Source organism: Amphiura filiformis, chromosome 11, assembly GCF_039555335.1.
Source record: "Amphiura filiformis chromosome 11, Afil_fr2py, whole genome shotgun sequence".
NCBI lineage: Eukaryota > Metazoa > Echinodermata > Ophiuroidea > Amphilepidida > Amphiuridae > Amphiura > Amphiura filiformis.
Window position 1 is genome coordinate 5,889,419 of NC_092638.1, and position 20,990 is coordinate 5,910,408.

General features: G+C 39.0%; 1 protein-coding gene across 1 annotated transcript in view; it reads left to right on the forward strand.

Moving 5' to 3' along the window:
• Positions 1 to 2,894: 2,894 nt before the first annotated feature.
• LOC140164268 (DNA-directed RNA polymerase III subunit RPC5-like) overlaps positions 2,895 to 20,990 on the forward strand; it is a 105,748-nt gene continuing 87,652 nt past the window's right edge. Inside the window, exons 1-2 of the mRNA XM_072187537.1 lie at positions 2,895 to 2,990; positions 13,051 to 13,101. Of these exons, the coding sequence (XP_072043638.1) occupies positions 2,958 to 2,990; positions 13,051 to 13,101 (84 nt within the window). The 5' untranslated portion in view covers positions 2,895 to 2,957. The remainder of the gene's footprint in view (positions 2,991 to 13,050; positions 13,102 to 20,990) is intronic.

A 20,990-nucleotide genomic window follows, 5' to 3' on the forward strand; every position in this document is an offset into this window, starting at 1 on the left:
ATAGAGGGTGCTCTCATCATTCACCTGATCATCAGCTGATCATCATCTCATGCCTGCTGCATCTCCCTCTCCCAGATGACCAAATCATCTCCAACATCCAAACATCCACCTGATCTTCCCCAACCTGTTACTGTAAAACAGCATCATAATACCCCCCCCCGACTCCCTACCAGTCTCCTACCATGCCTAGACTATGCCATAGTCGAATTTTATTAAAAATATGTTATTATTAGTCATGATGAACCCATTTCGTTGAACTAAAAATTATACTGATGTTTATTAAAATTAAAGTATTCAATAGTAAAATGGTCATAAAGAGTTAAAAATATCAGACGATTAGTGACAATAAAAGTAATTGAATGCAGTGGCGTAACTAGGGTTGGTAGCGCCCGGGGCAAGAAACAAAATTGGCGCCCCTCCCCAATTCTTGAAACAATTGCGCGCGGAGCAGGCAAAATTTTGGACAAATAAGGCCTACCATTAATTAATTTTGGTTACTAGAAGTTGAATATCGTTCTTAAAATGATCTTATAAAACAATTGTGCGCGGAGCGCGCGAAATTTTGGACAAATAAGGCCTACCACTAACTAATATCGGTCTTAAAATGTTCTTTTAATTGATTTTGTGCTGAAATGCGCGGGAAGCGCGCGAAAATTTTGACTTTTATTGCTTGGAGGGGCGCAGAATCGATGCAGAATTGGTCAATTTGGCGCCCCCCTAAGGGTAGCGCCGGGGCATGTTGCCCCCCCCCGCCCCCCTAGTTACGCCACTTTGAATGCAACATTATTATAACTACTCACTTTAATACTGAACAATTCTGATTTTGGAATCTACCAGTTTCTTGATAGCGAACCCCGAATATTGGGAAGCTAACAAACAGAGGGAGTAGGGTGACTGATCAGATGTGAAAATCTATCAATTGTGCACACATTAATTAAATCAGAGTTTTAAGCTTAAATACAATATCCAGAGTATGCACAATGGGCAAGTGGACTACGGGGTAGTCTATACCATGCCCGTGAGGCTCCCGCTCAAGGGTGCAGGTCCTATGATCTTCTTTTTTTTTTATGGCTAGGATACAAATATAAATATATTGGTCAAGCTATAAGTTTTAAAATATTGGATGAGACTGAGAAGAATTATAGCGAGACCAATAAATTTATATTGGGTGAAACAGACATCAAATTATATCATTATTTATGTTTTCAGAATCTTTTCTTGATCAAAAACATGCTATAGGCATTTTCTTTGGAAGGGTGGGGGTTCCAAATTTACAAAAAGCCGGCATCAATAAAATTGCACCCCCCCCCCATTTCGACAATAAAATTTATGACCCTCCTCCACCCCACCACCGATACACCTTACCCCCTAAACAGGCTAAAATTGTATTGAAATCAGTCTTTAACATATACACCATCTGTATGTGGTCATCTTGTGACTCCCTACATTTTGGTTATCAAATATTTTTATGACCCCCCTATCATCTTTCCAAAAATGTATGCCCCCTCCCTCGTGGACCCGGCCCGCTTCCGAAGAAAACAATAGCTCCCCTTTTATAAAATAGCAAGTCAGGCGACATTTCAGTGTCCCCCATGCATGGCTCAGGCCCTAATTTAGGAAGGGAGGGATCACTATTTAGGGCCTATGCCAAGGGGAACGGAGGATTTTCATATATTTTCGCACAAAAATTTCGCATCCCCCATATCTAAGGAAAAATTTCATGTTCTTCCCTCAATGAATCCTCCATTTCTTGCATAGGCTTAGGAACCGGGGGCTTGGTAGGGGTGAAATACCTTTCAGCCCCCCCCCCACAATAATCCCACCAAAAATTGTTCACGTTTCAGCCCCCCATGTTGAAAATCTTCCTAATCCCGATGCCTTGTATATAATTTCATGTCCCCCTCCAATATTAGAGTCAAAATATCATGTTCCCCCGCCCCCTGAAGTCAGTCAAAAAAAAGTCCTCCGCCCCGGTGTAGGCCTATATAAAGAGTAAACCTGAGACTAGGTATAATAGTCTCAGATGCAGAGTAAACCAACCCCAGAGAGGGACTAGGAGCTCAAGGCTAGGCAATTAGGGACCGTTCGCAAACACTTAAGGGGGGCCTGATGAAAAAAAAAATCATCGCAAACATTTTTCGGGGCCCCCCTTTACAGACCTCAAAAATTTCAGGGACCGGTCCCCCTTTTTGACATGAAAATTATGGGACAACCCCATAGAAAAGCATACACAATTTTCCCAGGAAGTGGTCATTTTTTTCAGGGCCCCCCTTTAGGAGGGTCAAAATTTTCAGGGCCCCCCTTTTTGCATCAGCCCCCACTGTTGGCAGGGCACCCTTTTTAAAGGGTGCCACTTGGAAATTTGGAAAATCCTTAAAAGGGTGGGGGTTTAAACTTTGTTGGTAAAAAGGGTTGATTGATATAAAGGGTGGGAGTAAAATAAAAAGGGTGGGAGTGCCAGCTTACAATATATTTTCATTGAATGATAAAATCATCCTAGTTTCCAAGAATAAGTGCCAAACCACAAGAATAAGTGCCAAACCACTGCCAGCAAACCATATCGCAAGATAAAATTCCATTTGATGCATGACATCCACTAGGTTATTGTGTGATGATAGGTGCAGAATTTGGCGTACTTGATTTACTTCGAACCCCTGAAATTGCCTGTGACTTCATCAATGTATACATACAAATAGGGGGAAAAGCAAACTGAAGTGGCGGGGGTCAGGAAATTTCAGTATAAAGGGTGCCTCAGTAAAAAGTGGTGGGGGTCAGGAATTTTCAATATAAAGGGTGCCTCAATAAAAAGGGTGGGGTCAAATAAAAAGGGTGGGGGCCAAACCCCACTGCCAAGTATGGCCCCCCTAACAAGTGTTTGTGAACGGTCCCTCCTGCAATTTTAAGTTGGCAACTAGCTTCTTTGAATCAACTGGCAACTCTGATCATTTGTGTCAACAATGGCGGACGAGGAAGACCATGTTGTGGAGGAGGTAGGTCACGTATTTAAACATTTTTGTCATTTTAAAGTGTATTGTTTGAAACAATTAAAGCTATTTTAGGCAAATATGGTCTTATGAATGTATATATGTAATAATAACACATGTAAGTGTTGCTATCTGCTATCGCAGGGTATTACATGTTGTGGCGAAATATGAAGGTTGCCGAATTTTGAAGCCTTGACATGGACATAGACTGCGGAACTCAGTCTTCCATGATAGTCGTCATTTATCATTTGGTCGTTATATGAATATCAGGGAGAGACTCGACTGAGTGGTTAGGCAATATACACGGAGGTGCAACCTTTATTGTGTTGGTTACCGGTTCTTAATTCATCTTCGTTAGCAATTACGCACACCTATATTCATGCTATTGTATAGGTATGCCAGGTGCAGCCCTCGAATTAACCCACGGCACCGACGGCATATTGCCGTGGGTGCCCACCCCCATTGCCGCAATGCCCTCAAAATATGTCCTTTACCGACGGCAGTCACTTGTCGTGCCCTAAATGAAGTTGCCGTGGGTGCCCTAGCCGGCCAGCCCTGCCCCTTCATTATAAAATCATTAACAAGTACTGGTTAAATCCCATAAAATTGTGGAAAATTAGATCGAAAATATTGAACACGATCGCTATTTTGAGCATCGTAACCCAGCTATCAATCACAGTATACACAATAGTTTGTTGTGAATTAATATTCATTACCCCTAACGAAGCGTATATATTCAGCCAATCACATCGGCTTTTATACATTATCTGGTTGCTAGAAATGACTTCATTTTCTCGATTGGTCAGAGAAACACCTTCAGCGCATTATCGACCAATCAGAAACGCTGTTAGTAACTAAACAGCTAAGCTTCCTTGACCTCGTGTCATGAACAAAATCTGAGCGCTGGGCAAATCAATTAATCTCTCGATTAGCAAACATTGACTTCCCATTGAAACCGATGGCGATACCCTTCCGTATCGTCTTATCTTTTACATGTAAGCCCATCTCTAGATATTTTTTGCACGAAATAGTTTTTATCCGGCGAATTTGATCAATATTATTACCAAAGTTACAGCTGTTTCATCGCTGTTTCGAGTCAGTTTTGCAGAGCTCTCAGAACTAGGGATCGCAAAATTTAAGTAAATTAAACTCTTGATATTTGATTGCTTGCTTATTTTTAAAGCAGGTTTTTTAAGCAATCAGGTTAGTTTTAGTGTAAAGTTGAGAGTCGAATTTTACTTTGGTGTCGAATTCAGCTGACGGCAATGCATCTGATGATTCGCTTTTGAAAAATTGCCTTGGTGCCCTTCTCAAATTTTCAACAGTTGCCTTGATGCCCTTTTGAAATATTACAAATTGCCGTGCTGCCTTGCCTTTTCAGTGAAAATCCACGGCAATTATCAACTTGCCCTAAAAAAGTTGCCGTGCCCCTTCAGATCCTTAATTCGAGGGCTGGCCAGGTGAATTCAAATTTGCCATCAAACTGCATCATTTTATATATCAAATTAAAGCCCTTGAGTAAAGAAAGCCAACACTGAAAACCTTTTTTTGTCATAGCACTTTCCGTAGCAAAGTTACATCTTGTCAAAGATTGACTTTCATCAAAAAGATTCTTCTAGCAAAATTCCCCAAAACAGCATTAGGGGGGTGTTTCTAGATCTTAGTCTCATGACGATAGCACCTTTTTTAATGGAACTGCTATCAAAATCTCTCTGAAATTCCATGTGCGAGTCTCTCATCACCAAAAAAAAATCATATATTTGGGTCAAGTGAAGTATAGACAACATATTTATGAAGGTTTCCTTCTTAAAAAGCTTCTTTTTAATTTCAATGTAAATTTGTATTGCCGGTTTAGGCCATTTTGACTGACTAACAAATGTGTTAACCGAGGTTTCCCTGTGATACCTATATTGTACTGAAATTGTCTCTAGTCGTATTTGAGGTAGGTATGCCAGGCAAACACATTTGCTAGTCAGCCAAATTCGCCGAAAATGTCAATGCATTTTTACATAGAAATTTTTAAACAACTGGCCGAAGAAGGAAACCTACATAAATATGTTTTCTATAGTACTTCACTTGACCCAAATATATGATTTTTATGGTGATAAGACACTCGCTCATGGAATTTTAGAGGGATTTTCATTTTGATAGCAGTTCCATTAAAAAAAACTGCTATCATAATGAGACAAAAGATCTAGAAACACCCCGAAATGCCGTTTTGGGGAATTTTGCTAGCTGAATCTTTTTGACATTGTTTGATGAAAGTCAATCTTTGACAAGATGTAACTTTGCTACGGAAAGTGCTATGAAAAAAGTGTTTTCAGTTTTGGCTTTGTTTACTCAAGGGCTTTAATTTGATATATAAAATGATGCAGTTTGATGGCAAATTTGAATTCACCTAGCATACATATATGAGGTGATTACGGTTTCTTCTTCTTGATTCCATATTGAAATCAGATGATTATTTCTTACACATTTACATGAAATCGGTGAACACGCCAAATTTTTCACTCGCAGCAGTCGTCCATGTTTATCGCGCAATGCAATAATGGGAAGGAGGGGGAAGTCAGGATTAGCATATTCATGATATGGGCAAAAGCATTTAGCATACCTAAGAAGTGGTAGAGTCCACAGAGACCCGGATTGAACAACGTCATCACATGGCCATCAGTGTTGAATTATTTGGCAGCTTCGTCGAACACTGCGATCACGGCAAAAATATGAAACTACAAATTTGTGTTTGAACAGAAAGGAATCCGCAGATAATGGTAAATTTAGAATCATAGTACACTATGAAGTCATTAGATAGTCGATCTTTATGTTTTGGTGTGTCACATGTTGTTACAAAATAGGAATTTGTTCAACAAAAGTCACAAACAATGTCAACAACTTCCACGTGGAGTAGTTTGTGTTGTTTATCAGGTCATAGGTCATACGACACCAATTTGGTGTCTTTCCGCGCCTCGGAAAATGGCGTTTACAGTTTATGACTAGCCTTGACACCGGTTAGCCATGTTAGCTAGAACGAGGTAAACCAAGTCCAGGGATCAGGTATAAATTAGCCCTATAGACGAATCCAAGTAGCCAAGTCATGGTCAGGATTTGGTCGGACATCTTTGGGTAGCCGTTTGAGCGCCCCATTGTGCAAATAAAAGCACTCATCACCTGTGTATGTCTGCAATCATAGATTGAATACAATACCGCTTTTTTCAAAGATACTTATCGTACAGGTGTGAGTGATCAGAATGATATGGTTCAATGCATAGATACCGCGTGTAGTTAATCCGATTATTATGTCACTTCAACAGCGAATAGACCATGTAATCTCATGTAAAACCTGTGTGTTTTGCCGAAGGGAACTGTAGGGCCTATTGTGTTGTAAACTAATCATTCTTTTGTCTACCTGTGTTTTCGCGGAAGGTATAAAACGGGTGATGGAATGCAGTTTAAAATTTCCACCAAGGGCGAATCATTTCACATTTTGGGTGCATTGTAGCCGACGGCTACCCAACTAAAGGCTGCTAGTCAGGTGTAGGAGTGCGTGGATTTGGATTCGTCTATAGAACTCTGGCCATAGTATCCGTTTTTAACTTCCACTAGTGCTAGTGGCACTTACATTGAAAATATTGTTGGGCATGCTTGAATGATCCAAGCTTGAGGAGCTTGGTGCCCATATAGGAAGAAAAACATATCATCCTTGGAAAGAATCCAAAGACAGGCTGCTCGTTTTTGTAAGAAAGAATATTCAAGGGATAAGGGAACAGTCATAAAACTCCTCTCTGAACTGGATTGGGAAACACTTGAAACTAGAAGATTGATGCACAGATTGTCCTTGTTATACAAAATCCGCCATGAGCTAATTGACATTTGCATGAGTAAATACCTCACACCAAACCCAAAGTCTAGCAGACCACATAGCCAGAAATACATCAAGCCAGCAACCAGGATTGATGCGTATAAGTACTCATTTTCCCCTGCATCAAATGATCTATGGAACAAACTTCCTGCCCAAGTAGTGGAAGCAAAAACATTGCAGGGCTTCAAGTCATCACTGCGCAGCCATTGTAGTGATGTTGAACTTGGGACTTTACATTAAGCAATTTTTTCTGCACATCTCCATGCGAGTTCATTGGTCAAGTTGACTTTAATATATGGTCATTTTCACGGTAAAGGGTGTAACTTTGGATTTTTAACATTTTAATCCGTAGTGTTCTAATAAAGCCACAGAATTCCATAATTTTTGGCCACATAAGTCATCTAGTTAGCAGCTACCTTGGGTAGCATAATCAGCTTTGGGAGTTACTGCGTTCAGTTTTAGCAGGCTTAAATGTACTTAATATTGCCATTTGGAAAAACTATAAAAAACAGTAACATTTTTGTAAAACCCTGTGTTTTCTTCAGTTAGTTCATGGATAATTTTTTTTATCCTGAAAGTACAGTCATATGTTCAGTAAACACTGCCACATTAGATTTAATTGTGAACGGCCCTGTATTTTTGAGAACCGGACTTCGATATTTGTCGTTTCGAGGCTTCATTTTCCGTTAACAATTGTTAACAAACTTTGTGGGTGTAGCTTTGGTTCATAATTCTTGGTTATTTCTTCACTTCTTCTTGATTTATAACAGTTGTTATCTTAACTTGAAATGGGTAACAAAAATTAGCCGATTTGCAAGCTTTTAAAATTTTTATAAAATCTTGACTTCAAATAGCCGCTTTTTCCGTTAACTTTTTGAAGCCTCCGAAACAAACTGTTCAGCAAGCTTGTGCAAATATAAATAAAAGAGCTCATCCAATCTATTTATCAAAATGTAGCAAAGTAGATCCTCAAGTCACATGTTTTTAAATCGTGGAGATATATATCACCGTTTGAAAATGGGACCCAATACAAACTTTCCGTTAACAATTGAAGCCTCCAAACAAATGAAGCCTCCAAACAACAGTAAACTTAATTATCATCTATGCATATCTAAATTGGTGTGTTTCATACTGATATCTGCATTGTAATTATTACTTGATATGTGCAGAATGTCATAAATTTAAAAAAAAATTGACATTATGGTTAATGTTTGAAAAATATACTGATACCTTGAAAAGCCTGTTTCGGAGGCTTCACATGCAAAAAACACCATACTTAACAAATGGGTGAAAAAATTAATGTGTGATAAATCTACAATATCTGCCGCATAGAATCATTGATTCAATACACACAAGAAAATAACAGCTTAGATGATCCCAACACTGTTGTTTTCAAAAAAACTACTTCTGCAATGTTTAACAATTGTTAACATGAAGCCTCCGAAACAAAAAAAAATGACTTGCTGTGATGATTTAATTTTTGTCACAACTGAAATTCAATACTTAGAAGCAAAGCATGAAAATTGGTAATTGTGATATTTTTTACCTATTTTTTTATGTCAACTTGTAGTAGTTAGCTAAATATTTTACTTTTATGATCACCTGTGTTGTTAACTGAAGCCTCCGAAACACAAATCGCTTGAATTGCCAATTCTAAAAAATAACTCCAATTTCTGTGAAACTTGGCTGGGAGGTTCCTTTCATCAAGTAGTATTTGTACATGAAGTTAGACATTCAAATTATTTTAGGAACCCAATTAAAACTTAAAAAATATGTTTAAGGTTTGGAAATTTCCATTGTAAATGACACTTGATGTTAAAAATTTTCAAAACTGCAATTACAAACATAGCAAAACATGGTATAAAATTTAACTTATATCTGTTGACTTACTTTGGAATGGAATTTCACATGTATTCCAGCTTTCATGTCAAAATTTTCTGAGGTTATGTAAAATACATTTTTTCTTAGATTTTAACCAAAATGTTATGCAAATGTCAAATTTTTTATTAGAAATCAAAAGGTTTAAGCCTTGAAACATTATTTTACTTGAATTTAAGTTGCTTCTATGCATGATTTCAGTAAACAGAAACAAATTTAAGTGGTTTGAAATTTTGACCCTAAAAATCAAAAGTTACACCCTTTACCGTGAAAATGACCATATATATGATTCAAGCACAACGTCGGCTTACCAGAACCAGAACCAGATCCAGTACAAAAAATGAAAGCATTTCAGCATGCTTATAATATAGGTATGCCAGGTGAATTCAAATTTGCCATCAAACTGCATCATTTTATATATCAAATTAAAGCCCTCAAGTAAAGAAAGCCAAAACTGAAAACCTTTTTTTCATAGCACTTTCCGTAGCAAAGTTACATCTTGTCAAAGATTGACTTTCAATTTCATCAAAAAGATTCAGCTAGCAAAATTCCCAAAAAAAGCATTTCGGTGGTGTTTCAAGATCTTCTAAAGTCTCATGTTGATAGCAGCTTTTTTAATGGAACTGCTATCAAAATCCCTCTAAAATTCCATGTGCGAGTGACTTATCACCATAAAAAATCATATATTTGGGTTAAGTGAAGTATAGACAACTAGGCGGTTACCCGTATTTCGCAGTTCTCGGCTGTCATAATTATTGGCTTTTGCAGATCTCAAACCTGGGCTTCCTTGGCCAAAGTTACACCCACCGACCAAGTTTGAGCTCCAATGAAATCTTTGTTTTTTGACCTATGACCTCTCAACCGTAGGTAGCTTCAATGAAATCTTTGTTTTTTGACCTATGACCTCTCAACCGTAGGTCTGACAAAAGGTCACAATGGAACTTTTGTTTGTTAGTCCAATTTCCACATACCCACCAAGTTCGAGGGCAATTTGAAATTTTGACCTTTCTTGACCTATGACCTCTTAACCGTGGGTCTGACTTAAAAGGTCACCGTGGAAACTTTGTTTGTTAGTCCAAGGTCCACCCACCTACCAAGTTTGAGATCCATAGGGACAATTGAAAATTTTGACATTTCTTGACCTATGACCTCTTAACCGTAGGTCTGACAAAAAGATCACCGTGGAAACTTTTGTTTGTTAGTCCAAGGTCCACCCACCCACCAAGTTTGAGCTCAATGGGAGCAATTTGAAATTGTTACCTTTCTTGACCTATGACCTCTTAACCGTGAGGGTATGACGAAAAGGTCACCGTGGAAACTTTTGCTTGTTAGTCCCAGGTCCACCCACCCACCAAGTTTGAGCTCCATAGGAGCAATTTGAAATTGTTACCTTTCTTGACCTATGACCTCTTAACCATAGGTATGATGAAAAGGTCACTGTGGAAACTTTTGTTTGTTAGTCCAAGGTCCACCCACCCACGATGTTTGAGCTCCATAGGGGCAATTTGAAATGTTTACCTTTCTTGACCTATGACCTCTTAACCGTAGGGTATGATGAAAAGGTCACCGTGGAAACTTTTGTTTGTTAGTCAAAGGTCCACCCACCCACCAAGTTTGAGCTCCGTAGGGGCAATTTGAATTTGTTACCTTTCTTGACCTATGACCTCTTAACCGTAGGTCTGACAAAAAGGTCACCGTGGAAACTTTCGTTTGTTAGTCCAAGGTCCACCCACCCACCAAGTTTGAGCTCCATAGGGGCAATTTGAAATTAGACTTCAATTGAACTTGACCCCGTCCTTGACCTTTGACCTTAAAAAATATAAACTCGTTCTTCCTCATACCAAGCTGCACCCACCCACCAAGTTTGAGCCCCGTACGACCTACGGTAGCCTCACATTAGCAGTCACAGACAGACTTGAACAGACAGACAGAGAATAGCGTATTATTATATAGACTAGGCGGTTACCCGTATTTCTCGGTTCTCGGCTGTCATAGTTATTGGCTTTTGCAGATCTCAAACCTTGTGAGTCCATTCCCACCTATTCACCAAGTATGAGCTCCATAGGCAATTTGAAATTTTTACCTTTTTGACCTTTGACCTCTTAACCGTAGGTTTGAAGAAAAGATCACCGTGGAAACTTTTGTTTGTTAGTCCAAGCATGGTCCAAGGTCCACCCACCCACCAAGTTTGAGCTCCATTGGAGCAATTTGAATTTGTTACCTTTCTTGACCTATGACCTCTTAACCGTAGGTAGGATGAAAAGGTCACAGTGGATACTTTTGTTTGTTAGTCCAAGGTCCACCCACCCACCAAGTTTGAGCTCCATAGGGGCAGTTTGAAATTTTTACCTTTCTTGACCTTTGACCTATTAACCGTTGGTCTGACAAAAAGGTCACCGTTGAAACTTTTACCTTTCTTGACCTTTGACCTCTTAACCGTTGGTCTGATGAAAAGGTCACCGTGGAAACCTTTGTTAGTCCAAGGTCCACCCACCCACCAAGTTTGAGCTCCATAGGAGCAATTTGAATTTGTTACCTTTCTTGACCTATGACCTCTTAACCGTAGGTATGATGAAAAGGTCAGCGTGCAAACTTTTATTTGTTATTCCAAGTTCCATCCACCCACCAAGTCTGAGCTTCATAGGGGCAGTTTGAAATTTTTACCTTTCTTGACCTTTGACCTCTTAACCGTTGGTCTGACGAAAAGGTCACTGTGGAAACTTTTGTTTGATAGTCCAAGGTCAACACAATGGCATGGCTAGATTTGCCATTTAAAGTATTTGAAATTAGACTTCAATTGAACTTGACCCCGCCCTTGACCTTTGACCTTAAAAAAATATAAACTTGTTCTTCCTCATACCAAGCTGCACCCACCCACCAAGTTTGAGCCCCGTATGACCTACAGTGGCTTCACATTAGCAGTCACAGACAGACAGACAGACAGACAGATCTACAGACAGAGAATAGCGTATTATTATATAGATGTAGGTTTCCTTGACCGGCCAGTTCTTTTATATTTAGATATATGTATTGTGTTCTACATGTAGGCGAATTTGGCTGACTAACAAATGTGTTAATTAAGGTTTGCCTGGCATACCTATAATACTAATAGGCTTTTTAGCCTGGCTTGAGCATTTTGTTTGAGCCTGGTCCCATCAGGACCCAAGCGTGTCTCCACACGGAGCGAACGTTTAAACAAACAAACAAACAATGCTTGATCAAACCAAAAAATTAGTATACAAATGTGTGTCAGGTAGTTCCAATAATTAGAACTCACGGCTCCGACCGTGAGTCGCTGTGAGTTCCAAGGAGCTATGTGTATGTGTCACCGTGATTTAGCATGAATTCATCACCATATACACATGTACATAGTCGTGGAGTGGACTTTTTGCTGCTCATAAAAATCACTAAAAAATCATCTTTTTAAATATTTCTTTGGGCAAAAGCTGATGCGTAGAATAAAGTTAAGCAATCACAGATGACATGTATCAGTGATACAGGTTTCTAAAGTGGGTATTTTACTAGATATACTAATGCAAACTTGCCAAAATAAAATCCTGGAGGCACCCTACGTGAGTACCTACAACTTGAGAACAAGTCCTCAAACGTTCGAAATTTTGTAGTTACTACAACTATGTGTCAGGTCACAAATTAACATGATAAAAGTGAACCCACTTGAGAACACACAATCGCCGGTCATTTCTAAAGAAACGTTATACCTTTCCAACAAGGAAAGAGATACGAAAAGCGAACGTCTCTATCGAGGTATAATTGAAGACAGAATTAACCAGAATAGTTTGCGTCTGACGTCATCTGCCAATCAAACTCGGTTTGTTTTCAAGTGTCGTGATGATGAGTTGCTGAGCACGAGCGGTAAAACCGGGGAACTTAATTGGAACCACGCACTGCTGAAGTTCATAAGGTCAAGTTCAAAGGTTAATTAATAGAATAAAAGTTAAAACCCTGAAGTTGCATATGAATCATGTGTGTTCACAGTAAATTTTGACTGCTTTGAACTGGGTTTTAGTGCCGATTTGGAACTTATTTTGCTGCAATTATTCTTCAAATATCCAAGTAATAAACATGGTTTAGCGGTGTGAGCTAAATTGAATATGCAGTGAAAAATGTAGTTTTTTGTGCATGAAAATGTTTATTGGCTGGATGCCTTGTGCAAAAAGTGAGTGAACTTGGCATTTAATGTATAGTTACAAAATCGGCAGTTTTTTGTTGACGACTTGCTGATCAAGCGAATGGGCTCACGCTGTGGATGCTGGGATAGATTCTCATTTTGTCTTGTTTATATTTTTGTGGTCAATTTTTGTTGTTTTACAGGTGGATGTGTACCTTTCTAAAGGACTTGCAGATAAGTTGTATCTTTTTCAGGTAAGTTCATAAGTGATACACACCCAGGAGGTACCAAGGTTTGGTTGTGGTAGGCAGGGACTGCCTTTTGAGGAGAGTGAGAGCAATCACTCTCTACTGCTCTCCTTAAATCTGATATACACCAGGCACAAAAGAAACTCGTCAGTTATATTCATCCTTGCTGTTCAATAACTTGATAATTTGGATTATTCTGAAATATACATTTTGTTAATTGGACTTTTCTTTCTCATTTGACACCCTGTTCGTGAACATTGAGCAAGAATTGACAAAGATATGCGCCTCCAAACTCTCAAACCCCAAAATGAAATTAAAGTTGCAATTTTAACGATTCAATTGTGCATGTTACACTGTGTGCTTTATTGATTGGCCCGTGGTGATTGTGTGCAATACAACGATGCGTTCCCATTGAAAATCGTTGAAAATGCAACTTTTGAGTTTGAGGCTTTTGAGGCGTATATCTTGGTCAATTCTTGTTTGTTTTTCACGACCAGGGTGTCAAATGAGAAAGCAAAGTCCAATTAACAAAATGTATATTTCAGAATAATCCAGAATTATCAAGTTATTGAATAGCAAAGATGAATATAACTGACGAGTTTCTTTTTGTGCCTGGTGTAGTATAGTGATTTTAGCTCCCCTTAGTTGACCATTCTCTATTTATGTTCTATTGCATATGCTCTAAACAGCTCTCCTTGAAGGTTCTAGAAGAGCTGCTTAATGCTCTCCTGCAAATTCCAAAAGAGGTGCTGCTGAGAATCTGTTAGTGCACCCATTGTATATATTTTTTCAAGAACTTGGGACCTTTGGATATACATGAAGTCAAAATTTTGGAAAAAATTTAGCATAAATTGTCAAACTCCCCGCTTTTTTTTGTCATTTTCCAAAATTTTGGCTACACTTTGGAAATATTTGGATATGTTTGAGAAAATGACCCATCCGTATACCAAGATCATCCTAGAAAAAGCTGTTATTGATATATAACACAGTGCCAAAAATGTGACACATGTTAGCCCATTTCGAGTCCATTTCAGTCACTCAGCACCCCATGGTAGTCGCTTGCTGGATACACCACATCTTTATTATATTTACCCAGATTTTGTGAGTCTTAAAAGCATAGAGGTTTTGGTGGTTGGTAGTTCCACCCAATTTGGAAAAGTAACCAATAGGGCATCAACTCTAATAAATACAATAACTACAAAATATAGCTTTACTTAAAATTAAAATCAAATCACACACAAGGATGAAAAAATCACCACGATCGGACAAACTTTTTTCTCATCTATATTGGCAAAAATATTTGGTTGTCATGGTTTTTCCATCGACAGGGTTTAGTGTAGGTTATGAAAATTGATTGAAGCAGCAAATAACTTGTTTTGCTCAATATTTTCATTTTGTTTCCTTTCTTCTTTAATAATACAGTACCCAGTAAGACCATCCAGTATGCCCTATGATGACTCTTGTTTCCTTTCTTCTTTTATAATACAGTACCCAGTAAGACCATCCAGTATGCCCTATGATGACTCTTGTTTCCTTTCTTCTTTTATAATACAGTACCCAGTAAGACCATCCAGTATGCCCTATGATGACTCTTGTTACAAGCCGACGACGGATGTCGGCTTGTTCTGTCTCTTCTCAATTCTTCTTTCTTTCTTAAGTTAGGCGTGCAGCCTAACTTATTTTTTTCTTGCTGTTTGTTAAGTTAGGCGTGCAGCCTAACTTATTTTTTTCTTGCTGTTTGTTTCTTTCTTTCTTTCTTTCTTTCTCACAATTGACTACTAGTGCTACATCCGTGATCGGATGTGGACCAAACGCATAGCCAAGCCGTATTGGGTAAGTGGCTACAAAAGTCTTAAAATGTTTTAATATCGGAGGTCATCCAGGGGTCACAGGGGTCAAAATGGTCATTTTTGCCTCATATGTGCCGCACCCCCATTATAATTAGGGGCAAAACATGGAGACATCTAGTCTAGTGTTTTGATAAACAAGAGATAACCACAAGCAATGGTTCTGCTGTCTGTGCTTCAAAACGTGTAAAATTTCGTCTGGATTCGTCTATTGCCAGGTGGTGAGTGCCGTGCATTCTCTAAATTCAGTAAATTTCCATCGTCAACCGTGTGGAAAATGTCATACGGCCGGGCGGTTTCACAAGTTGCCGGCTCTATCATACCAGTCGCTGCCTGGCTATTGCAGCTGCAATCCATACATCAAAACGTGTAAATTTTGGCTATTCCAACTGCAATCCATACACCCTTCATGCAAGACATGACTGGAATCGTCCACACAGGGAGTGAATATTACAAACGGAGTCACCCATTGAGGTAGGCCCATTCGAAATTCACACGCCCTGTGTGGGAGATTAAGATAATGTCTTCCGGAGAGGTTGTATGAATTTCAACTGTAACAGCCCAGTTGGGGTGTATGAAACCGCAAGTGGGCGATTCACACGAAACAAACTGAGGTATGTTCAGATGCCAATTTTGTTACATATCTTGAGTGTAACTTGTGATGTGATGCCTGTTGTTACGAGTCGTACTTGACTCAAGGCCAAAATCACCTTTTTCCCGAACTCACACGAATGCACAACACAAATACACTGTTTGTTTAAGCTAACAAAATCTAAGTCTTTAATTGAAAACGGAGTATGATTGGTACATATAATAACAATATCGCATATACAATAAAATCACACAATGACAGTTTTACCATATCAGTACTTAACCAGCTGTCTTGTTGTTGGTGATCCTAGAGTTCTTGCAATGTTCTGGACGACTGATGTATTATATCCTTATTCACTTGTCCTGCGAAGTCCAGTGTATTCTTGCGTTTATAAATATCCTTGCGTATGAAATCCTCACACTAAAATGATGCTGCTTTCTTCTATTGCTTATCTTCTTGCGCTGCTCTCTCCGCAATATATCTCTTTGCGCTGCTTTCTCCAAAAATGGTGTTTCTTTCACCAATCACTCTTTTCCAGGGAACAGGTTTCGTTAACACAGCTCCGCTGTTCTTTGACAGATGCGTGGCCTTCACAAACCCAGCAAACTCCAGCAATTTGACAGAAGAACTTTTAATCCTTTGATGAGGAAGAGCACTTTTGTGTGCTCGCTGTCTTCTTCGTTGCTGTATTAAAATTAGCTCAATTATTGGCTATATAAACTGGTTAAAATGTACTTCTTTTTGAAGCACGAAGACCATCACACACATGTGGAATATCTCAATCTCCCATGGCATTCTGTCCAGTCCCAACAAAAGTCTCCAGCTTTTTATATCAGTATTCATGCAAAAACCCATCATCTATTAATAAACCATTACTTCAATCACATTTTCACAACATTGCTGCAATCTTGGGATTTCCCAAGATTAATTATACACATTCACATTACACATTACATCACTTCCTGGGGTTTTCCTGATGGTGCAATAATGAACTGGGGCTTTCAAGTTCCAAACATAGCTCTGACTTTGTTTACAATAATTTGGGGGGAATTCCAAAAATGACTTTCCACACCATTATCTTGCACGTACAAGCTGTACAAGGGGCTTTCCCATCTCATGACATACTTTCAGCTTGTAAACAAAGTTAAATAATTAAATTAAATTAAATTACTCAGGCACATCACACCTCCCCTTAAAAGAAGAAAGTTCGAATGTAATGAAAACTTTCTTAAATGTTTTCTTCTTTTACATCAACTTCAACATTTTATCAACTTTGAGTATTTAACTCATCATACACAGTGACTACTTGTCACACACAACTTCCCTTTTAAAGGAAATTTTTGTTTGTCAAGTTTTATGCAATTCTGGACAGGGCATCAGCCATTACATTGTCTTTTCTCTTAATATGTTTGATGTCCAGATTGTACTCTTGCAAGGTCAAACTCCACCTCACCAGTCTTTGGTTTTTGTTCTTCATCCTGTTGATGAAGGTGAGGGGATTGTGATCTGTGAAAACAAGCACAGGGTATACTGTGGTACCCAAATACACATCAAAATGTAGCAATGCTAATAGCAATGCTAGACACTCCTTCTCAATTGTGGAGTAATTTCTCTGGTGCTTGTTGAATTTCCTTGAAAAGTAACAAATGGGGTGATCTATTTGATCTTCACCCTCTTGCATCACAACACCTCCACAGCCTATGTCACTGGCATCAACAGTCAACTTGAACTGCTTCTGAAAATCAGGTGCAGTAAGCACTGGTGAACTCATGAGTATAGATTTGACTTTGTGAAAAGCATTTTCACACTGTTCTGACCAAATGAATTTTGCATCTTTCTTTAACAAATCAGTCAAAGGACTTGCTATCTCTGAAAAGTTTGGACAGAACTTTCTATAATAGCCAACCATTCCTAGAAATCTCATGAGTGCCTTCTTGTTTACAGGTGTGGGGTATTGCTCAATTGCTTCAACTTTGGCTTTGATAGGTTTCACCTGACCTTGACCTACAACATATCCTAAGTATGTGACTGTGGCATGGCAAAACTCACTTTTTACCAGATTGACTGTCAACTGTACTTCAGACAGCTTCTTAAACAATTGATGGAGTTGTTCCATGTGTTGTTCCCAAGTTTGACTGTAAACAATCAAATCATCTACATATGCTTCACATCCCTCTATGTCTGCCACAATTTGGTTCACCATTCTCTGAAATGTTGCTGGGGCGTTTTTCAAACCGAATGGCATAACTTTGTACTGGTAAAGACCAAATGGTGTACAAAAAGCAGAAATCTCTTTGGCACGGTCTGTGAGTGGAACCTGCCAGTACCCTTTCAAAAGATCAAATTTGCTAACAAATTTTGCATTCCCAATTTTGTCTATGCAATCATCAATTCTTGGAATTGGGTGCGAGTCTGTCTTTGAATGAACATTTGCAGCTCTCATGTCTGCCAACCAATCGGTATGAACCATCAGGCTTGGGAACAAGAATGCATGGTGAACTCCATTCACTACTACTTGGTTCTATGATATCATTGTCTAGCATGTAATTGATCTCATTTTTGAGATGTTCCATTTTCAATGGATTGACTCTGTAAGGATGCTGCTTGATTGGTTTTGTATCACCAACATCTACATCATGAAATGCAGCATTTGTTCTACTTGGCGTATCAGGAAATATATTGTCAAATTTGTGAATCAAATTTGTAATTTGACTTTGTTGATCTTGAGAAAGATGACCTAACTTTGAGTCCAAATTAGTGAGCACATCAGAATTGTTCAATTTTACATTATACTCTTTGTGCTCCAGCTCTTTATCCTGGTCAAATGTGACATCAGAATTGTCATCTTTACTCTTGTCTACATTGGCGATTTTGTCTACATCGGCATGTTTGTCTACATTATCAACATGTTTTACTGTACACACAGGTTTTGGAATGCCACTGTCACTTCTTTCAACATACTCTTTGAGCATATTTATGTGGCATAACTGCCTGCTCTTGCGTCTACCAGGAGTCTTGATAATATAATCTACTTCACCCACTTTTGACTCTACTTCACATGGGCCATGATATCTGGCTTGTAATGGGTGTCCTGGAATTGGAAACAGTACTAGAACTTTGTCACCTGGTTTGAACACTCTCTCTTTGGCATGTTTATCATACCATTGTTTCATTTTGGCCTGACCCTGTTTCAAGTTTTCTTTGGCAATATCAGTTACTCTGTTAAGCCTATGCTTAAAATTGGAGACATAATCCAACAAATTGATATCTGATTTCTCATTGAGCCACTTTTCTTTCAACAACTTTAAGGGCCCAGCGACTGTGTGTCCAAACACTAACTCAAAAGGACTAAATCCCAAAGTTTCCTGAACAGCTTCCCTAGCAGCAAACAACAACAAGTGTACTCCCTCATCCCAGTCCCTCTGAAATTCCAAACAGTATGTCCTGATCATGTTTTTCAATGTTTGGTGGAACCTTTCTAGTGCACCTTGTGATTCTGGATGGTAAGCACTTGAGGTATACTGTTCTATACCTAATTGATACATGACCTGCTGAAATACTCCAGAAGTAAAGTTTGATCCTTGGTCTGACTGTATGGACTTGGGGAGCCCCACAAATGTGAAGAACTTGGTTAAAGCTTTCACTATAGTCACTGCTTTAATATTTCTCAAAGGTATGGCTTCAGGAAAGCGTGTTGACGCGCACATAATTGTCAGAAGGTATTGATTACCTGACTTAGTCTTTGGCAGGGGGCCTACACAATCAATAATAACCCTACTAAAATGGTTCATCAAAGGCTGGAATTGGCTTCAATGGAGCAGGAGGTATTTTCTGATTTGGCTTCCTACTACTTGGCATATGTGACATGTTTTGCAATATTCAGAAACATCTTTTCTGAGAGTGGGCCACCAGAAATGTCTCAGAATTCTTTCATGAGTTTTCTTAACACCCAAATGCCCTGCCATGGGACTATCATGTGCTATGTTAATAACTTCAGTGTGGTAGACTTTTGGTACCACAATTTGGTGCACTACCTTCCACTCTTCATCGGCAGGTACATCAGGTGGGCGCCATTTTCTCATTAGCACACCATCTTGTTTGTAAAAACACACAGAATTTTGTTCTGCTTCGTCTAGGGTCAATGCCCTTTGATTGATCTCTTTGAGTTCTGGGTCATTTTGTTGCTCCAGAATCAGCTTGTCATGACTTAATGGGTCTTTCATGGTTTCCCCAATTTGTTCATGCTCAGAGGCTGTGTCATTTTTAGGGGTATTTTTATCCCCAGGAGAAGGAAGTTTATCTTCTTTCTCATTCAACTTTGACACAAATGTGTCTTCCAAATTGTAGCTTAAGTCATCAATTTGGTTGTCCTCAATTGTTTCTAATGAGGCTCTTTTACTCATTGCCCGTGTCACTGCACATGCAGGAAATATCTCCTCTTCCTCACTATTATCATCCTGTAAACATGGCTTATCTGTGACTATTGGGTCAGGAAAAACCTTCCCCCCTGCCAGATCATTTCCTAGCAACATGGACACTCCCTTGACTGGCAATTCATGTCTAACTCCTATGGTTACAGGACCAGAAACTAAGTCAGATGTCAAGTTAATTTTGTGGAGAGGTACACTAATTATTTCCATCCCAATACCCTGGATCAAAGCATTACCTGCTGAACTAGCCTCATTAAAGGGCAAAGTTCCTTCCAGAATCATAGACCGTGCACAACACGTATCTCGCACAATCTTGATGGGCTTTGGACTACCATTCTCACCAAGTGATACTACTCCCTCTAACACAAATGGTTCAAATTCTTCACACACCTTGTCTGTCTCACCTCCCTTTTGTGGGAATTCTTGTTTCTTGATTTGACTGACTTGTTTCTTTGACTCAAGTGACACTGCACATCCCACAGTATTACTAGCAGTTTGCTGCTGTTTTTGTGCATCTTGCCTGCCTTTTAAGAAATAACACTGGGTCATCGTATGCCCTGGTCTCTTACAATGAGTACAAGTTACTTTGGCTTTAAATTCAGTTCCAAATTTTGCTCTGTTACCTGAACTCCCTGGGGTCCCTCTACCACCAGCACTATGCTGTGAATTAGACTGAGGTTTCACTTCTTGTGTACCACCCTGATTTGCTCTAGGTTGATTATGGCTGAACCTGTTTAAATAACTTCTGTTATGACTAAATTTACTCCCATTCAATTTGTGAGTTAAGCCATAGTCGTCCGCCATTGTCGCCGCTTCGTTTAGCGTCGTAATTTTGCTAGCGCTTTCATCCAAATGGGTTTTAATGTCAACGTGGACACATTTCTTGAACTCTTCTATAAGAACTAATTGCTTAAGTTGGCGAAATCATCTTTGACTTCTTTTGACCCAAGCCATCTGTCAAACATTTGTTCTTTTACTCTAGCAAATTCTACATGGGTTTGATCTGCTTGCTTTCTTGAATCTCTG